At 50.9% G+C, this 19,223-nt stretch overlaps 1 protein-coding gene and 1 long non-coding RNA gene across 6 annotated transcripts in view; both read right to left on the reverse strand.

The window, feature by feature from the left end:
- Positions 1-19,223, reverse strand: part of SEMA6B (semaphorin 6B) — a 179,670-nt gene that overhangs the window by 12,906 nt on the left and 147,541 nt on the right. For all 5 annotated transcript variants that reach the window (XM_081177665.1, XM_081177666.1, XM_081177667.1 and 2 more), the window contains 8 exons: positions 18,676-18,766; positions 16,698-16,817; positions 15,259-15,347; positions 14,928-15,145; positions 12,816-12,947; positions 12,001-12,150; positions 8,852-9,046; positions 5,570-5,710 (listed from right to left, as the gene is read on the reverse strand). In XM_081177665.1, the coding sequence (XP_081033791.1) occupies positions 5,570-5,710; positions 8,852-9,046; positions 12,001-12,150; positions 12,816-12,947; positions 14,928-15,145; positions 15,259-15,347; positions 16,698-16,817; positions 18,676-18,766 (1,136 nt within the window). The remainder of the gene's footprint in view (positions 1-5,569; positions 5,711-8,851; positions 9,047-12,000; positions 12,151-12,815; positions 12,948-14,927; positions 15,146-15,258; positions 15,348-16,697; positions 16,818-18,675; positions 18,767-19,223) is intronic.
- The window catches only part of LOC308577810, a 132,738-nt gene that overhangs the window by 12,906 nt on the left and 100,609 nt on the right, over positions 1-19,223 (reverse strand). The gene's annotated exons all lie outside the window — the stretch shown is intronic.

Genomic DNA, 19,223 nt, shown 5'->3' on the forward strand with positions numbered 1-19,223 from the left:
GAGCTGGACCTTAGTGTCTGGGATGGATGATGGGAGTGGAGACGCTCCTTCAGGTCTACTGGGCTGAGGCCATTTAGGGCTTTCAAGGTCAGCACCAACACTTTGAATTGTGCTTGGAAATGTCCTGGGAGCCAATGTAGGTCTTTCAAGACCAGTGTTATAGGGTCTGGGCGGCCAGTCGCATTCTGGATTAGTTGCAGTTTCTGGGTCACCTTCAAAGGTAGCTCCACGTAGAGCGCATTGCAGTAGTCCAAGTGGGTTAGCGGAGTCTGTAACCTGAAGCGTATGTGTCAGGGGTTTAGGTGCAGAGGCACGGGCAAGGGAGGAAACAGAGAGCGAAGGGGAGGAGACAGAGGAAAGGATGAGTGATGACGACGACCCGAGATCTCCCAGTCTTTCCAGTGAATCAGAGGATTCACAGAAAGGAGCACCAGTGGCCAGGGCAAGGGGGGCGTCTAGGGAGGCACCCCAGGAAGATAGAGCCAGAGGAGACTCAGGGGGGAGCAGCTGGAAATCGGGACCAGCGTCACCGCCAGGAAGCAGGGAAGAGGAAAGGAGCCAGGAGGGAAGCGCTGGCAGCTCACCACAGGAGGGAGGGCAGGAGTCAGGAGTGGCCACACCTCCATCGGGGAGCGAAGAAACGGTTAAGAGGAAAGTGGAAGGTTGGGCGCGCGCGCCAAGTTCAAATGCAGAGGAAGGCGGCGCAGCGAGCAGCCCCGAAAGGGAACCGGGTCCTAAAGCCCGGCGCAAGGAGGCAGAAGGGTCTGGGTCAGCGTCAGAAGAATCCCGGAAGGAAGAAGCCCCGGGGGGTAGAGGGACCCAGAGGAGGACAGTCAGGAGGAAAAGGTGGAGCAAGGCTAGGATATTAAGTTGGTGCGCACGGGGCGGAGACTCAGACGGAGCCTCGCCGATCTAGCTAGTAGACGTAGAGTTGCAGACAGCAGCGTGAGAATGGAAACTGTAATTCAATAAAGACTTTTACTTAATGACCGCTGGCTAGCGTGATCCTCTGTGAGCTAGGATCTTGAAGCAGCTCTGACAGTAGGCTCCGTCTCAACATTGTGGGCATCTGCAGCCTCGAGGAGAGGAGAGAAACAGGCGCCCACTAGCGAGCTCACGAACGGCAGGAGACATGACGGCTGAGCAGCAGATAGAGGACCTCAGAAAAGCAGTGGCACAACTGAACGCCGAGGTTCTCGCATCCAGGAAGAGAGAGGACGAGGCAGCTGCCGCCTGCAGGGATCTCCAGGTCAGGTTAGACGTACTGGCAAAGCAACCACCCCGGCAGGAGGGAATTGGGTTGGCGAGACGGACAGGCGGGCTGCTCTCTCACTTCGATGGGAACCTGCAACAGTATCCCAACTTTAGAGCCGACGTACTGTGCGCACTGCAACTGTTGCATAAAGACTTTAGAGATGAACAGGAGAGAGTGGGGTTCATCATGCCCCGCATCGACGACCTCCTGGCGAAGGTACGGAAAGGAAAGGTGTTCACCAAGTTGGACCTGCGGGGGGCGTACAACCTCATTCGCATGCGAGAAGGTGATGAGTGGAAGACAGCCATGTTCACGCCACTGGGTACCTACGAATACAGAGTTATGCCTTTTGGACTACAAAATGGCGCTCACGTTTTTCAAGCATTTATGCATCACGTGTTGGCGGGACTTCTCTACAAGACGTGCGTCTGTTTCTTGGATGACATCCTGATCTTTTCGGAGTCGCAGCAAGAACATGACAAGCACGTCAAGGAAGTGCTGGGCAGGCTAAAGCAACACAGGCTCTACGCCAAGCTGGAGAAGTGCCAATTTGACGTGCCGGAGGTGGATTTTCTGGGCTACAAGCTGTCTGCCAAGGGGCTCGCCATGGACAGCGCCAAGGTTCGAGCGGTGTTGGATTGGAAGAGCCCACGCAACCGGAAGGAGGTCCAACGGTTTGTCGGCTTTGCGAACTTCTATCGCAAGTTTATCAAGGGCTTCGCGATGCAGACGGCGGCCATCACTGACACCCTTAGCTCCAAGAAGAAGAAGTTCATCTGGACAGAGCAGGCGGAGCAGTCCTTTCAGGCCCTCAAGCGTCTCTTCGCGTCGGAAGAGCAGCTGCTTCATGTCAACCCCAGCATGCCGATGAGGGTGGAGACAGACGCTTCGGACAGAGCAGTGGGGGCGGTCCTGCTGCAGAAGGACCCGCAGGGCGTGTGGCGGCCGGGAGCGTTTTACTCCAGGAAGCTCAGCAAGTCCGAGCAGAACTACACCATATGGGACAGGGAGTTGCTGGCCATTCATGCAGCGTTCAAGGCGTGGAGGCACTTTCTGATCGGCGCCAAGCACACGGTGCAGGTTTGCACGGACCACAAGAATCTGGAACACTGGCGCACGGCACAGTTCCTGAACCAGAGGCAGATACGTTGGGCTGAGTTCTTTGCGGACTTCGACTTCCGAATAGAGTATGTCCCGGGGGACACCAACATCATGGCAGACGCTCTCTCCCGCAAGCCACAGTATCTGGAGGACGCAACACCAGCGGCCGCCATGCACATCTTTGCACCGACAGTGTGGGCGTGCGCCGCGGCGACCGTGGACCTAGAGGCGGTGCGGCGAGCGTTGCAGGGGGACTCCTTCGCACAAACGAAGATGGCAGAGGTGCGAGGGGGCAAGGCAGCGGCCGACGGTTTCCAGCTACGAGATGGCTTGCTCATCCGTAAAGGGGCCATCTACGTGCCGGGTGACGAACTTCGAGCCAAGGTGCTACAGCAGCTGCACGACGCACCCACGGCCGGGCACTTTGGCAAGGAGAAGACGGTGGAATTAGTAGCCAGGGATTTCTGGTGGCCTGGAATGAGAGGGGAGGTCGCAGACTACGTAGCGAGGTGTGACACCTGCCAGAGGGCAAAGCCGGTGCACAAACCGCCGGCTGGACTGTTGGAGCCGCTGCAAACTCCGGTCGAACCTTGGGAAAGGGTGGCTCTGGACTTTGTCACGGATCTGCCCAGCTCAAGGGGCAAGACGGCAGTGTTGGTGGTGGTGGACCTGTTCTCCAAGATGGCGCATTTCATTCCGTGTGCTAAGGTGGCCACGGCGGAGCAAACCGCCAAACTGTTCATAGACCACGTGTTCAAGGTTCACGGTTTGCCACGGTCTATTCTGTCCGACCGCGGGCGGCAGTTCATCTCGAACTTCTGGCAGAAACTGATGGGCTTCCTAAACGTCAAGATCAATCTGGCGTCGGCGAGACACCCGCAGACCAACGGGCAAGCGGAGCGAGCCAATGCCATCATGCAGCAGTACCTGAGATGTTATGCAAACCAACAGCCTGCGACGTGGGTGGATTACCTGCCGCTTGCAGAGTTTGCCTACAACAACACGAAGCACGTATCCACGGGCGTCACGCCGTTCTTCGCCAACAACGGGCGGCACCCTAGAACCTTTCCGGGACTGGAATGCAGGGGAGAAGGGGAGCCGCAGTCAGCAGATGCGTTCGCGTCGGAGCTGCAGGAAGTCCACGATCAGCTGCGGCGCCACCTGGAGCTGGCTAAACACGCATACAAGGTACAAGCGGACAAACACAGAAGGGTTGGCGAAGAGCTCCACGTGGGAGACTGGGTCTGGTTAGCAGCCCACGCAGTGCCGGCCAGGTCGTTGGCCAAGAAGAAACTAGGGCATAAACAACTGGGGCCCTACCAAGTCGAAGAGCAGGTCAACCCGGTGGCTTTCAGGCTGGCGCTTCCGGAGGGTTCCAGAATGCATCCGGTGTTCCACAGATCGGTGCTCACTCCCTACAAGGCACCGCACAGGTTCCAGGAACCCGGAACGGCGCCGAGTCCGCTCAGAGAAGGAACGGGGCACGCGGGAGTGGCACAGGAGGAGCGCATCAACGAAGTCACGGAGATTTTGGACTCCAGATGGGGGGAAGAGGGAGTAGAATACTTTCTCGCCAGGGAGGGCACCCCGGCCAGTGCGAACAGCTGGGTGCCGGGCTACGCTTTAGACGAACCTCTGCTCAAAGACGAGTTTCATGCCCTCTTCCCACATAGACCTATGCCAGCAGACTTTTTCGACGACTGGCTTTTCACGCCCACGCTTTCGGACAGCACGTTCAGGGGGTTCGACTCGGACGAGGAACCAACACGAGACGTCCGTTCCCCGGAGGGGTCACCCTCGGGATCTGTCTCAGAACCCTCGTATTGGTGGGACGATAGGCCGGAGGAGCAGTTCCGCAGGAAGTGGCTGGACTGTTCCGGCCGAGCAACGCCGCCTGGAGGAAGTGCGGGAGAGACGGACATGGACATTTTCGGGGACGACCCTGGTTTCGAGCACGGCGGCACAGAGATGGAAGAGGAGGTGACTGTCGTCAACGAGAGCAGAGAGGAAGACCTGGAAGAGTTCCGCTGGAGGCCTGCCACGGGAAGCGACCGAGATCCGACGTTCGTCCCTTTGCAACAGCAGCCCCCAGCTCCAGCACCGGAAGGAGGGGAGGGGGGACTGGGGGGCTTCGAGGGGGGGATGGATGTCAGGGGTTTAGGTGCAGAGGCACGGGCAAGGGAGGAAACAGAGAGCGAAGGGGAGGAGACAGAGGAAAGGATGAGTGATGACGACGACCCGAGATCTCCCAGTCTTTCCAGTGAATCAGAGGATTCACAGAAAGGAGCACCAGTGGCCAGGGCAAGGGGGGCGTCTAGGGAGGCACCCCAGGAAGATAGAGCCAGAGGAGACTCAGGGGGGAGCAGCTGGAAATCGGGACCAGCGTCACCGCCAGGAAGCAGGGAAGAGGAAAGGAGCCAGGAGGGAAGCGCTGGCAGCTCACCACAGGAGGGAGGGCAGGAGTCAGGAGTGGCCACACCTCCATCGGGGAGCGAAGAAACGGTTAAGAGGAAAGTGGAAGGTTGGGCGCGCGCGCCAAGTTCAAATGCAGAGGAAGGCGGCGCAGCGAGCAGCCCCGAAAGGGAACCGGGTCCTAAAGCCCGGCGCAAGGAGGCAGAAGGGTCTGGGTCAGCGTCAGAAGAATCCCGGAAGGAAGAAGCCCCGGGGGGTAGAGGGACCCAGAGGAGGACAGTCAGGAGGAAAAGGTGGAGCAAGGCTAGGATATTAAGTTGGTGCGCACGGGGCGGAGACTCAGACGGAGCCTCGCCGATCTAGCTAGTAGACGTAGAGTTGCAGACAGCAGCGTGAGAATGGAAACTGTAATTCAATAAAGACTTTTACTTAATGACCGCTGGCTAGCGTGATCCTCTGTGAGCTAGGATCTTGAAGCAGCTCTGACAGTATGTAACCTGAAGCGTATGTAACCCAAGGTACCGCTGTATTTTCTTAAGTTCATTATAGATCAGCTCCCCAAAGTTCTTAACTTTATCACAAGTCCACCACATGTGGTAAAAATCCCTGTCGGCCTCTTTGCATTTCCAACATCTTCTATCCCTCATCCTATACATTTTCGCCAACTTTACTGGTGTTAAGGTGCCTGCCTTTCGATGCAAAATGAATCGGCTCTCCTCCTCTGTCCCAACCCATTGTCAGGGCGGGGGAGGAGGCTGCGTTAAAAACCCCAGCACATGGGAACAGGAATGGAAAACTCACTTTATGCAACCAGAATGCTGCTGACACCGGGCCACGGGGGCACGAACCACGCAGGGCGGGAAGGCCAGGAGCAGGGACCCCGTGGCCTTGTCCAATTCCATGCCCAGAAGTTTCCGTTCACCCACAATGTCTTTTCCGCACCTGGAGGGGAAAAAATCAATCAATCATCAATCAATCAATCAATCAATCAATCTTTATTACGGTCCAGAAACCCAACAAATTGTTACAAAGCAATGCACAATTCAGACAGCCTAAATAGTAATAATAATAATTTATCTATACCCCGCCCCCATCTGGCTGGGTTTCCCCAGCCACTCTGGGCGGCTTCCCAAAAACTATTAAAATACTGCAATACATTAAAAGCTTCCCTAAACAGGGCTGCCTTCAGATGTCTTCTAAAAGTCTGGTAGTTGTTTTTCTCTTTGACATCTGGTGGGAGGGCGTTCCACAGGGAGGGTGCCACCACCGAGAAGGCCCTCTTCCTGGTTCCCTGTAACTTGGCTTCTCACAGTGAGGGAACTGCCAGAAGGCCCTCGGTGCTGGACCTCAGTTTCCAGGTAGAACGATGGGGGTGGAGACGCTTCTTCAGATATACTGGACGAGGCTGTTTAGGTTAAGTTAAAGGTAAAGGGGACCCCTGACCATTAGGTCCAGTCGTGACTGACTCTGGGGTTGCGGCGCACATCTCGCTTTATTGGCCAAGGGAGCTGGCGTACAGCTTCCGGGTCATGTGGCCAGCAGGACTAAGCCGCTTCTGGCGAACCAGAGCAGCACACGGAAACGCCGTTTACCTTCCTGCCAGAGTTGTACCTATTTATCTACTTGTACTTTTGATGTGCTTTCGAACTGCTAGGTTGGCAGGAGCAGGGACCGAGCAATGGGAGCTCACCCCATCGTCACAGGGATTCGAACCACCGACCTTCTGAGCAGCAAGTCCTAGGTTTAACTCACAGCGCCACCCGCATTCAGACAGCCTACCTCCAGGTTAAACAAGGATTTTGTTCAGAGTTAAAGATAGGGATCATCTACAGGGTTCTTTTAGATGGAGGATGAATGACGCTTTGCTGAGAAATGATTTGATTGTAAATAAAGCTCAAAAGACCCTAAAGGACTATTTTGAGTTGAACCTCAATCCTGGAATTGAAGCAAGGGTCGTATGGGATGCAATTAAAGCGGTAATGCGAGGTTTTTTGATTCAACAGAACTCTATCAGGAAGAAATAGTAGAATGAGCAAAAGGAAAAAATTCTGTCTCAGTTAAAGGAGAAAGAGAAAAAAATGAGATGTAACCCCCAAAATCAACAGATTCAAAAGGAAATTAAAGCGTTACAATCTCCGTATTCACAAATAGTAAACCAAGAAATTGAATGGAAAATTAAATTGATGAAACAAAAGACTTTTGAACCGGCAAATAAATGCGGAAAATTATTGGCTTGGCAACTGCAAAAGAGGTAGAAGGATAGTACAATGGAATCTCTCTCCAAAAACTGAACATGGAAGAATTTTCTCTTGCTTCTCCTATGTTATTCTGATTACAGTCATAGCTCGGATCCCGAATGCCTTGGTATTTGGACGTTTTAGCTCCCGAACGCCAAAAAACCAAGAAGTGACCGTTCCGGTTTGCGAACCAGTTTTGGAAGCTGAACATCCAATGGAACTTCCGATTGGCTGCAGGAGCTTCCTGCAGCCAACCGGAAGCTGCGCTTTGGTTTCTGAACGTTTTGGAAGTCGAACGGACTTCTGGAACAGATTCCGTTTGATTTCTAAGGTATGACTGTGTTCTGTTTGTTATTATCAGGGGGTTTTATCAGCCGGAACTCGTCTGAACACAGTTCCAGCACTTCTCAGAAAGGTGCCATTGACATTCTAAGAGAACAAGGGAGGCGTTCATAGTGAGTTCTGGCACCTCTTTTTCTAGAAAAATAGCACTGTTTAATAATAATAATAATAATAATAATAATAATAATAATAATAATAATAATAATAATAATAATAATAATAATAATAATAATATACAATCATTCCTTGGGTTACAGATGCTTCAGATTGCGATTTTTTGGGTTACGGACCCGCCAAAACCCGGAAGTACCGGAACGGGTTACGTCCGAGTTTTGGTGGTTGCGCATGCGCAGAAGCACTAAATCGTGCTTTGCGCATGCGCAGAAGCACCAAATTGCAACCCGCATGTGCGCTGTGGGTTGCAAACGTGCATCCCGCACAGATCACGTTCGCAACCCGAGCGTCCGCTGTACCGTCCTTTATCAGAAGAACCCAGGGCAGTGTACCACATTAAAAACATGTTACAGAACATCAATAATAAAAAAATAATAGAAAGCATACTGGCAGATAACAACAACAACAACAACAACAACAACAACAACAACAACAACAACAACAACAACAATAATAATTTATTATTTATACCCCGCCCATCTGGCTGGGCTTCCCCAGCCATTCTGGGCGGCTTCCAAAAAAAAATTAAAATACTATAATACATCAAATATTAAAAGCTTCCCTAAACAGGGCTGCCTTCAGATGTCTTCTAAAAGTCTGGTAGTTGTTGTTCTCTTTGACATAGCCTCATAATAATAAAATAGTCCTCATAATAACAGTCCCCCACACTTTCACAGGGCATAGATTATTTAATGGCCCAAGGATTGGGTAAAGAAGAATGTTTTTTGCCTGCTACTTAAAGACATGTAAAGGTAAAGGGACCCCTGACCATTAGGTCCAGTCGTGACTGACTCTGGGGTTGCAGCGCTCATCTCGCTTTACTGGCTCAGGGAGCCGGCGTACAGCTTCCGGGTCATGTGGCTGCATGACTAAGCCGCTTCTGGCGAACCAGAGCAGCGCATGGAACCGCCGTTTACCTTCCCGCCGGAGTGGTACCTATTTATCTACTTGCACTGGTGTGCTTTTGAACTGCTAGGTTGGCAGGAGCAGGGACCGAGCAACAGGAGCTCACCCCGTCGTTGCAGGGATTCGAACTGCCAACCTTCTGATCGGCAAGCCCTAGGCTCTGTGGTTTAACCCACAGACATGTAGCATTCCACAATCAGGGTGGCCACCACCGAAAAGTCCCGTTCTCTTGTTCCCAGCCTCCAAATGTCTCTGGGATGGGGAGAAGACAGAGAAGGGCCTCAGAGGGCTTATCTAAAGGACTGCTTCATTGCTTTTCATTCTGTATTCAAGCCTGCTGCTCAGTGACAGCACCCGACGTCACTCCACAAGAGTTGCTCTTGCCACCAAATCCTAAAGAATTCTTGCCCACGGCCAAACTTACTTGTCGCTGGGATAGGTCTCGAACTCCTCCAGCAGCAAACTCTGGCTGCTGGCTCTTACAGTCGCAGAATTGGTGCTGACATTGGTGTGGATGAGGAACTTGAAGACGGTGCCGGTGTCGGAGGCCAGGAACACCACGGTGTGGTTCCTGCCGGGCCCTGCTGTGGGGTCCACCACAATCTTGCGTAGCTGATACCTGCCCGGAGAAACAGAGGTGGTGGGTTTATCATCTACGCGCACAAAACCAGTGCGGGGCTGGGGTGTGTGTGTGTGTGTGTGTGTGTGTGTGTAAAGAAGCAAAGACCACCAGGGTCATAGCAATGATTCATAGAATCCTAGAGTTGGAATAGACCACAAGGGCCATGGAGTCCAACCCCCTGCCAAGCAGGAAACGCCACCAGAGCACTCCTGACATATGGTTGTCAAGCCTCTGCTTAAAGACCTCCAAAGAAGGAGACTCCACCACACTCCTTGGCAGCAAATTCCACTGTCAAACAGCTCTTACTGTCAGGAAGTTCTTCCTAATGTTTAGGTGGAATCTTCTTTCTTGTAGTTTGGATCCATTGCTCCGTGTCCGCTTCTCTGGAGCAGCAGAAAACCACCTTTCTCCCTCCTCTATGTGACATTCTTCAACATCAACTCCCAAAAAATTTACTTGGGAAGACAGGTGAACTAATACAGTGCTAGCTCGGGTTATATACGCTTCAGGTTACAGACTCCGCTAACCCAGAAATAGTACCTCGGGTTAAGAACTTTGCTTCAGGATGAGAACAGAAATTGTGCAGCGGCAGCAGCAGGAGGCCCCATTAGCTAAAGTGGTACCTCAGGTTAAGAATAGTTTCAGGTTAAGAACGGACCTCTGGAACGAATTAAGTACGTAACCAGAGGTACCACTGTACCAGTGTACTGGAAGAAGCAAAGATCACCAGTGTGGAAGCAATGATTCTTCAACATCAACTTGGTTGGGCTGGTCGTGTTGTGCGGATGCCTGATAATCGTCTTCCAAAGCAACTACTGTATTCTGAACTTAAAAATGGAAATTGTAACGCTGGTGGTCAACAAAAGAGGTTCAAAGACTCTCTCAAGGCAAATCTTAAAAAATGTAGTATAAACACTGATAACTGAGAAATACTGGCCTGCGAGCGCTCCAGTTGGAGAACAGCCTTTACCAAAGGTGTCATGGGCTTTGAAGACACTCGAACTCAGGACGCAAGGGAGAAACGTGCTAAAAGGAAGGCAAACCCTTACCAGGATCAACTCCCACCTGGAAACCAATGTCCCCACTGTGGAAGGATGTGTGAATCCAGAATTGGCCTTCACGGTCACTTATGGACACACCATCAAGACCGTGTTCATGGAAGACAATATTCCTTGGCTATGAGGGATTGCCAAAAAGAAAATGAGATTTGTCTGTTTGTGTGTGTCTATACACAAAAGGTAATAAAGGTAAAGGTTAAGGACCGCTGGACGATTAAGTCCAGTCAAAGGCGACTATGGGGTTGTGGCGCTCATCTCGCTTTCAGGCAGAGGGAGCTGGCGTTTGTCCACAGACAGCTTTCCGGGTCATGTAGCCAGCAGGACTAAACCACTTCTGGCACAACGGGACACCGTGATGGAAACCAGAGTGCATGGAAATGCCTTTTACCTTCCCGCCGCAGTGGTACCTATTTATCTACTTGAACTGGCGTGCTTTCAAACGGCTAGGTTGGCAGGAGCTGGGACAGAGCAACAGGAGCTCACTCCATTGCAGGGATTCAAAGCATTGACCTTCTGATTGGCAAGCCCAAGAGGCTCAGTGGTTTAGACCACAGCGCCACCCGCACCCCTCTATACACAATATTTAAAATCCCTCCCTTCGCAGGGAATTTTGCAAGCCACTTTTCTAGGATAGACGCACCACGCCTCTCCTCCAAATTCTCTGCCTGCCACACCCCTGTTTCTAAAACAACTGCAATCGTGAATGCCAAATGCAATGACACGTTTAATCAGCAAGATCCCACCCACCCCTTCTCAAACGCCCGCCTCGGCTGGCTCGCTCTACCCTTTGCAAAGCGGGTGGCGGCGGGTAGTCAATTAGAGGAAAGTTTTCTGTCATCTCATTAAATCTGCAATTATCCCCACCAATTAATTCTGGCTGTTTTGCATGTGAAGCTAGCCTCGCTAGCAGCACCCGGCGAGGAGAGGGGTAAAGTAGGTGCAAAGGGCTACAGGGAGGAGTAGGGTTGCGATGGAGAATCTCTTCTCTATGGGGATGTAAATTATGTCCTTTGCTGCTGGTGGTTGTGTATGTATTTGCCTCCGTTCCTGCCACTGTCCGGGGGCTCCCCCCCCCCAATTTTATTTTATTTTTGGCTAAGCACAGGCTGAAGGACGCACACAGACCCCACCCCCAGCCCAATATCTCCCAGTGCGCGTTTCTGGCTTGAGAGACAACAGGAACGATGCTTGATTAATTTCACATAAAACATCAATTAAGACAGATTTAATTAGAACCAGCTCGCCTTGGCGGCGGTGCTTAGGAAATTGATGGAAACTGCTTGTTTTCCCGTCTCTGACACACACACACGTAAAATGCACAAAGTATTCATGCAAGAGAGGTCTGCAATATATATTGCATGGAAACGGAATGGTAGCAGCTCTGTGTAGTTGATTAATCCAAATTAGGTAAATCAGCTGAAAAAATACACTGGCTGTCTCTTGATTAAATTGGTCAGCAGACTTTAACCCCTCATTCTTCTCCAGGCTAAACATAGGTAAAGGTAAAGGGACCCCTGACCATTAGGTCCAGTCGTGACCGACTCTGGGGTTGCGGCGCTCATCTCGCTTTATTGGCCGAGGGAGCCGGCGTACAGCTTCCGGGTCATATGGCCAGCAGGACTAAGCCACTTCTGGTGAACCAGAGCAGCGCACGGAAATGCCGTTTACCTTCCTGCCAGAGCGGTACCTATTTATCTACTTGCACTTTGACGTGCTTTCGAACTGCTAGGTTGGCAGGAGCAGGGACCGAGCAACGGGAGCTCACCCCGTCATGGGGATTCGAACAGCCAGTCTTCTCATTGGCAAGTCCTAGGCTCTGTGGTTTAACTCACAGTGCCACCTGCGTCCCAGGCTAAACATACCCACGTTGACATTTTTGTAGCTCTCCCTTACCGGGTCATGGTCCGGATGATCCAGGGGGCGTTGCCCAGCGATGGAACCGACTCGTCCATCAATGGATGCGTCTTGACAAAATTGAGGATCTCGTCCGGGAAGAAGCTTGAGGAATTGTAGCGCATCCCCGGAGCCGCGCAACAACCTGGCCTGCGAGGCAAATGTCCAAAAGTCAAGATTCTGCGCTCCGTGAGCAAGGGAAGAGGTTCGTAGCCGGACGGGGGCTACCGAGATGTCCCAACAGAAGAAACACGCAAACCCATCTGTTATGTACTAAGCTTGGATGCTACAACAATAGGCAGGTAGGATCCTAGAATGCAACAACTGATTGGCCTGTAGGAGAAGACCAATCAGGCTCCAGGAGGAAATTACTGTATTTTTTGCTCCATAAGACACACTTTTTTCTTCCTAAAAAATAAGGGGAAATGTCTGTGGGTCTTATGGAGCGAATGTGTGGTCCCTGGACCCGAATTGCCCAGGGGCAAAAAGCAGATCATGCTTTTTTCCCCTGAAAGTGGATGTTGAAACGAAGCTGCTGATTGTTTGCCAATCAGGGAGATTGTTCCTGCAAGATGAAAAGAATCCGTTCTGTGATTCTCTTCGTCTAGCGGTTTTTTCGTCTTGCGAAGCAAGCCCATTGACGGATTAGCGGATTAGCGCTATTAGCGGCTTTTAGAGGCTTTTAGCGGCTTATCTGCTGATCGGATCAGCTGATAAGCGGCTTAGCGGCTTAGAAAAAGGGGGAGAAGGGGGAAAAAACCAGCAGGAACTCGCTGGTGGCTTGAAAGAACGTGGTGGCTGTCAGTTTCACTCACCGTGGTTTTGGCACCAGTTCCTCTGGCACAGGGGTCCAAACCGATTCGGGGGATTTCTGTTCGCGGAAGCGCCCCTCGAAGACGGAGGCGATTTGGGCCATGTCAAAGGCACACACGGCAGAGCCTGGTATGCTGGAGAAAGAGAAAAAGAGAGAGAAAGAGAGAAAGAAAGAAAGAGAGAGAGCGCTTTGCTGTGAATTCACAATATGGCAAATTGTAGGCACGTTGCTCTCCTTCAGCCTCAATAAGGTAAAGGTAAAGGGACCCCTGACCATTAGGTCCAGTCGTGGCCGACTCTGGGGTTGCGGCGCTCATCTCGCTTTATTGGCCGAGGGAGCCAGCGTATAACTTCCGGGTCATGTGGCCAGCATGACTGAGCCACTTCTAGCGAACCGGAGCGGTGCACGGAAACACCGTTTACCTTCCCGCTGGAGTGGTACCTATTTATCTACTTGCACTTGACGTGCTTTTGAACTGCAAGGTTGGCAGAAGCAGGGACCGAGCAACGGGAGCTCACCCCATCACGGGGATTCGAACTGCCGACCTTCTGATCGGCAAGCCCTAGGCTCTGTGGTTTAACCCACAGTGCCACCCGCGCCCCAGCCTCAATAAACCCACCTGCAAAAGTGACCTGCCATTTCCTTCTCTTATTCCCTCCACACACACACACACACACACACACCGTTTTAAATACAGTTCTCCGGATTTCTGCAGCCATTTTGCCCTTGAAATATATTGCCGTCATGGCAGAGAGTTGTTTATTCTTAAAACGGGTTCTAAAGCAACCTCTTTGAACTGACTGCATTTTAATGATGCAGTGTTTTAACGAGAGACTGGATTTCAACAGCAGCGACGGCTTTGACTGGCCGGCTAAACCAGGTGAGGGTAGCCTCAAACCCTTGGCGAGGTCCAATCCATATTTGTCACAATCAGCTCTGTTTTCCATGTTCTTGTTGTTGTTGTGTCCTAGACTGTCTCTCCAGAACAGTGCAAGTTCTGGTTATCTCCCGCTTGGACTACTGCAATGCGCTCTATGTGGGGCTACCTTTGAAAGTGACTCAGAAACTACAACTAATCCAGAATGCGGCAGCCAGACTGGTGACTGGGAGCGGCTGCCGAGACCATATAACACCAGTCCTGAAAGGCCTACATTGGCACCCAGTACGTTTCCGAGCACAATTCAAAGTGTTGGTGCTGACCTTGAAAGTCCTAACCAGCCTCGGCCCAGTAGACCTGAAGGAGCGACTCCACCCCAGTCATCCAGCCCAGACACAGAGGTCCAGCTCCGAGGGCCTTCTGGAGACTGCGAGGTTACAGGAAACCAGGCCTTCTCGGTGGTGGCACCCGCCCCATGGAATGCCTTCCCATCAGATGTCAAGAAATAAACAACTATCTGAATTTTAGAAGACATCTGAAGGCAACTATGTTTAGGGAAGTTTTTAATGTTTGATGGTTTAATCATGTTTTCAATATTCTGTTGGGAGCCAGCTAGATGGGCAGGGTATGTATGTATGTAAAAGGTAAAGGGACCGCTGACCATTAGGTCCAGTCATGACAGACTCTGGGATTGCGGCGCTCATCTCGCTTTACTGGCCGAGGGAGCTGGTGTACAGCTTCCGGGTCATGTGGCCAGCATGACTAAACCGTTCCTGGTGAACCAGAGCAGTGCACAGAAACGCCGTTTACCTTCCCACTGGAGCGGTACCTATTTATCTACTTGTACTTTTGAGGTGCTTTCGAACTGCTAGGTTGGCAGGAGCACGGACTGAGCAATGGGAGCTCACCCCATCGCGGGGATTCAAACCACCGACCTTCTGATCGGCAAGTCCTAGGCTCTGTGGTTTAACCCACAGCGCCACCCATGTCCCTATTTATGTTTGTATGTATAAATAAATAAATAAATAAACAATGTTGTGTTATTATACTGTAAACTGTCTTGTGATCTTCAGATGATGGGTGGTTAATAATAATAATAATAATAATATCAGTGTAAACTAATGCAGTGCGAAAACTCAAGACAGAAGGAACTCTAGATGTTTTGAGGGCTGAGTCCCAGAGAGCCCCCCATCCCAGCTCAAATCAGCACCCCCGCCATTCCCAACCACCACTGACCTGTTGGCAGGCGTGGAAAAGACGGCAAGCACGACCGGCCGGCCATCGATCTCCAGGATGTCCGTGACAGACTGGATGACATTGAAATAGAAATGAGAGTCTCCCGGGACAGAACAGTTGAGGCGAGCCTTGAGAAAGGAGGTCCACTGCTTCTCCAGAACCCGCTGAGAGCCACCCATGTCGTTCTTGCAAACTCTGGCCACCCGAGACACCACCACCTACGTTGTGGGGACAGTAAGGAGGGTCAGAGGAATCTGGGTCCAAGGGTCCCTGGGTGCTGGCGCCAGGCCTGGTCAACAACGCCCATGTAGGCCTCCTCTCACCATCTTACCTTCTCTAAGTAGTTAAACTCCATTGCGATCTCCCTGAAGAAGAAGTAGACGTGGCTTTTCCACTCCACAGCGCGGACAAAATATGGTTCTGGGTGGGGAGAGTCCAGATAAAGGAGGTTATTTTTATTATTTCTAGGGTTTAATGCTTTATTTAAGCATACAGTCATACCTCGGCTTGAATACGCTTCAGGTTGAGCGCTTTTGGGTTGTGCTCCGCGGTGACCCAGAAGTAACGGAGCGCGTTACTTCCGGGTTTCGCCGCTTGCGCATGCGCAGACGGTCAAAATGATGCCACGCGCATGAACGGAAGCATGAGCAGTCGCGGGTTGCGTTCGCTTCAGGATGCGAAAGGGGCTCCGGAATGGATCCTGTTTGCATCCTGAGGTATTAACAAACGAACAAACAAAAAACAATAAGGTGCACACACTTAACCCCCAAAACCAGAGAGTAAAGGGAAAGGGTAAGAAATAAAAAAGGACGAAGTACCACACCCATTTGTCTCCCCTCCACCATCACTTGTCATCTTTGAGTCATTTGAATTCTTATTTACATTGCATATCACTTATGGCTGTAGAGTGGTACCTCTGCTTAAGAACTTAATTCGTTCTGGAGGTCTGTTCTTAACCTGAAACTGTTCTTAACCTGAAGCACCACTTTAGCTAACGGGGCCTCCCGCTGTACTGGAAAAATAAAAATGTGGCTCCCTTCTATGTTTGGATTGAAGATTTATGCAAACTCGCAGCATACAAACAATTTGCATATAAACACAGATGCCATGGACAAATTCTGTGATATTTGGAACCCATTCTTGCAAATACAGTGGTACCTCGGGTTACATATGCTTCAGGTTACAGACGCTTCAGGTTACAGACTCCGCTAACCCAGAAATAGTGCTTCAGGTTAAGAACTTTGCTTCAGGATGAGAACAGAAATCGGGCGGTGGCAGCAGGAGGCCCCATTAGCTAAAGTGGTACCTCAGGTTAAGAACAGTTTCAGTTTAAGAACGGACCTCCGGAACAAATTAAGTACTTAACCCGAGGTACCACTGTACTGTAATAGGTTAAAATCTGGTGAGGTACAATAATAACCTTGTAAAATGTACAGTTTTGGTCCCCCCCCCACTTTATTTTCCCTTTTACATAGGTTCTCTTTCTCTTTCTTTTATTTCCATCTCACCCTGTTTAGTGCACATATAATTATGTACTTTTTGAACTTTCGATAAAGATGTTTAAAAGCAAAACAACCCCCCCCCCACGTATTTTATTCCGGTTTGCCAGCCGATTTAAAGAAGCCTCAGTTAATTCATCGTGAGGACATTTTCCTTGACGCCGATTTGTCCGTTGAGCACGCCGCCTCGCGTTACGAGCGAACATAGCGGCTTTTCCCACTCCTGCCTCCTCCCGGCCTCCCCCCAGCGCGGAGCGAATCGACAAAGCACCTTTGAACCACTTGGAGTCGTGCTTGACTGTGCGAAGAGTCGGGCTGTCTCCTAGGCTGCGGTAAATGACTGCGTCGATGGCCAGGAAATCCGTCACGGTGGCGGTGAAAAGCATTCCACCTGTCAGGGAAGGGGAGATAGATATGAGGTGATTGAAGGGAGAGAGGAGTTGTAAATAACGCCAGGTGGGCATGTTGCACGGCGCCCGGAAGTTGGAACCGCCAAAGAAAATGCTCTAGCTCAGCCAGAGAGTGTGTGCCCTGCGTACGAAAGGTCCCCAATTCAATAAAAAAGGTAAAAGGTAAAGGACCCCTGGATGGTTAAGTCCAGCTAAAGGCGACTATGGGGTTGCGGCGCTCATCTCGCTTTCAGGCCGAGGGAGCCGGCGTTTGTCCGCAGACAGCTTTCCGGGTCATGTGGCCAGCAGGACTAAACCGCTTCTGGTGCAACAGGACACTGTGATGGAAACCAAAGTGCACAGAAACACCGTTTCCCTTCCCGCCACAGTGGTACCTATTTATCTACTTGCACTGGTGTGCTTTCGAGCTGCTAGGTTGGCAGGAGCTGGGACCGAGCAACAGGAGCTCACCCCGTCGCGGGGATTCGAACCGCCGACCTTCCGATCGGCAAGCCCAAGAGGCTCAGTGGTTTAGACCACAGCGCCAACCGCGTCCCATAGGTCTATGCAAACAACACTCTTTGTACACATGACATGCCTGCAGAACAAATTTCAGAGATGTGCAGATTTCAGTTGCCATATTATTTTGGGAAGTCTGAATTAAGCAGGCTTGCCTCAAAATGCCAACTCAACCCATTTCAATAATTTCAATAATAATAATAATAATAATAATAATAATAATAATAATAATAATAATAAATTAATTTATTTATTTATACCCCGGCTGAGTTTCCCCAGCCACTCTGGGCGGCTTCCAATCGAGTGTTAAAAACAATACAGCATCAAATATTAAAAACTTCCCTAAACAGGGCTGCCTTCGGATGTCTTTTAAAGAGAAGATAGCTGCTTATTTCCTTCACATCTGAAGGGAGGACATTCCACAGGGCGGGCGCCACCACCAAGAAGGCCCTGTGTCTGGTTCCCTGTAACCTCACTTCTCGCAAGGAGGGAACCGCCAGAAGGACCTCGGAGCTGGATCTCAGTGTCCGGGCTGAACAATGGGGGTGGAGACGCTCCTTCCAGGTATACAGGTATATATTCTAATATATTTATTAGAAACCATGTGACTCTGTGGGTGTGTTTTTAATTTAAAGTTGGGCTCATGGGACCAAACAGAGGCAGGGAAGGCATCTATGATTCTTGACAAACGGGGTCATCCCTTTGCTAACACACACAAAAACGCCTTGTATCTCAAGGACCACAGATAATCCACTTCGTTGTCTCCATAGGAACCAGAGACTGGCTTGCTTCTCTGTCGTTGAAAGAGCTCATTATTTGTGCGTGTGAGACCAGGCTTGGGGAGATGCAGGTTCAAATCCTTGATTGGTAGCCTTGAGTGTGTCCCCGGTCTAACCTACCCCTCGTGGTTGTTGTGATGCTTAAGGAAACCCATATATATTTGCAGGGCTGGGGGCAGGGAATGGGTGCATGCAGGCAGCCTTGAGCCCCTTACAGGAAAGGTGGGGCATACTGTATTTTTCGCTCTATAAGACGCACCAGACCACAAGACGCACCTAGTTTTTGGAGGAGGAAAACAAGAAAAAAAAATATTCTGAATCTCACAAGCCAGAACAGCAAGAGGGATCACTACGCAGTGAAAGCAGCGATCCCTCTTGCTGTTCTGGCTTCTGGGATAGCTGCGCAGCCTGCATTCGCTCCATAAGATGCACACACATTTCCCCTTACTTTTTAGGAGGGAAAAAGTGAGTCTTAAAGAGCAAAGAATACGGTAAATGCTGTTTCTGCTTGCTGAGTCATAATAACCGGGTCAAAATACTTCCCTCCGTGCTCTGAACCGACCTGTGAAGAGAGCGACGTTGGCGTGCTTGGGGTCATAGGGGCAACGAGCCATCCCACTGATGTTGTCTCCCGTGGGCTCCAAAGTGTCCATCTGGTGGGAGGAAAAGATAGTTAGACAAACTGCGGATCTCTCGAGGGGCTGGGCAAAAGGAAACGGGCCGTATCCCGTGACCCAGACCCACTGGCATTAATGGACCCAAGTTAAAGGTAAGATGTTGAGAATTCTGTTCCACCTTAAGGAACAGACATGGGATTGTTACGTGTCACATGTCTGTTTACACTCCAGCACAGCTTTCTGGGAACTTCCGTTGTGTGTATAGCTTTTGTTTTTCCCGTTCTCTCTGTGACGACACGAGAGAGAGACGACATGTTTCTTTGTCCTGATATATGATTAATAAATCTGCAGGTGCAGTATGCTTCCACAAGACAGTTTTTCCGGGTCATGTGGCCAGCATGACTAAGCCGCTTCTGGCGAACCAGAGCAGCGCACGGAAACGCAGTTTACCTTCCCGCCGGAGCGGTACCTATTTATCTACTTGCACTTTGAC

Source organism: Podarcis bocagei, assembly GCF_964188305.1.
Source record: "Podarcis bocagei genome assembly, chromosome: 18".
In the NCBI taxonomy this organism is placed as follows: domain Eukaryota; kingdom Metazoa; phylum Chordata; class Lepidosauria; order Squamata; family Lacertidae; genus Podarcis; species Podarcis bocagei.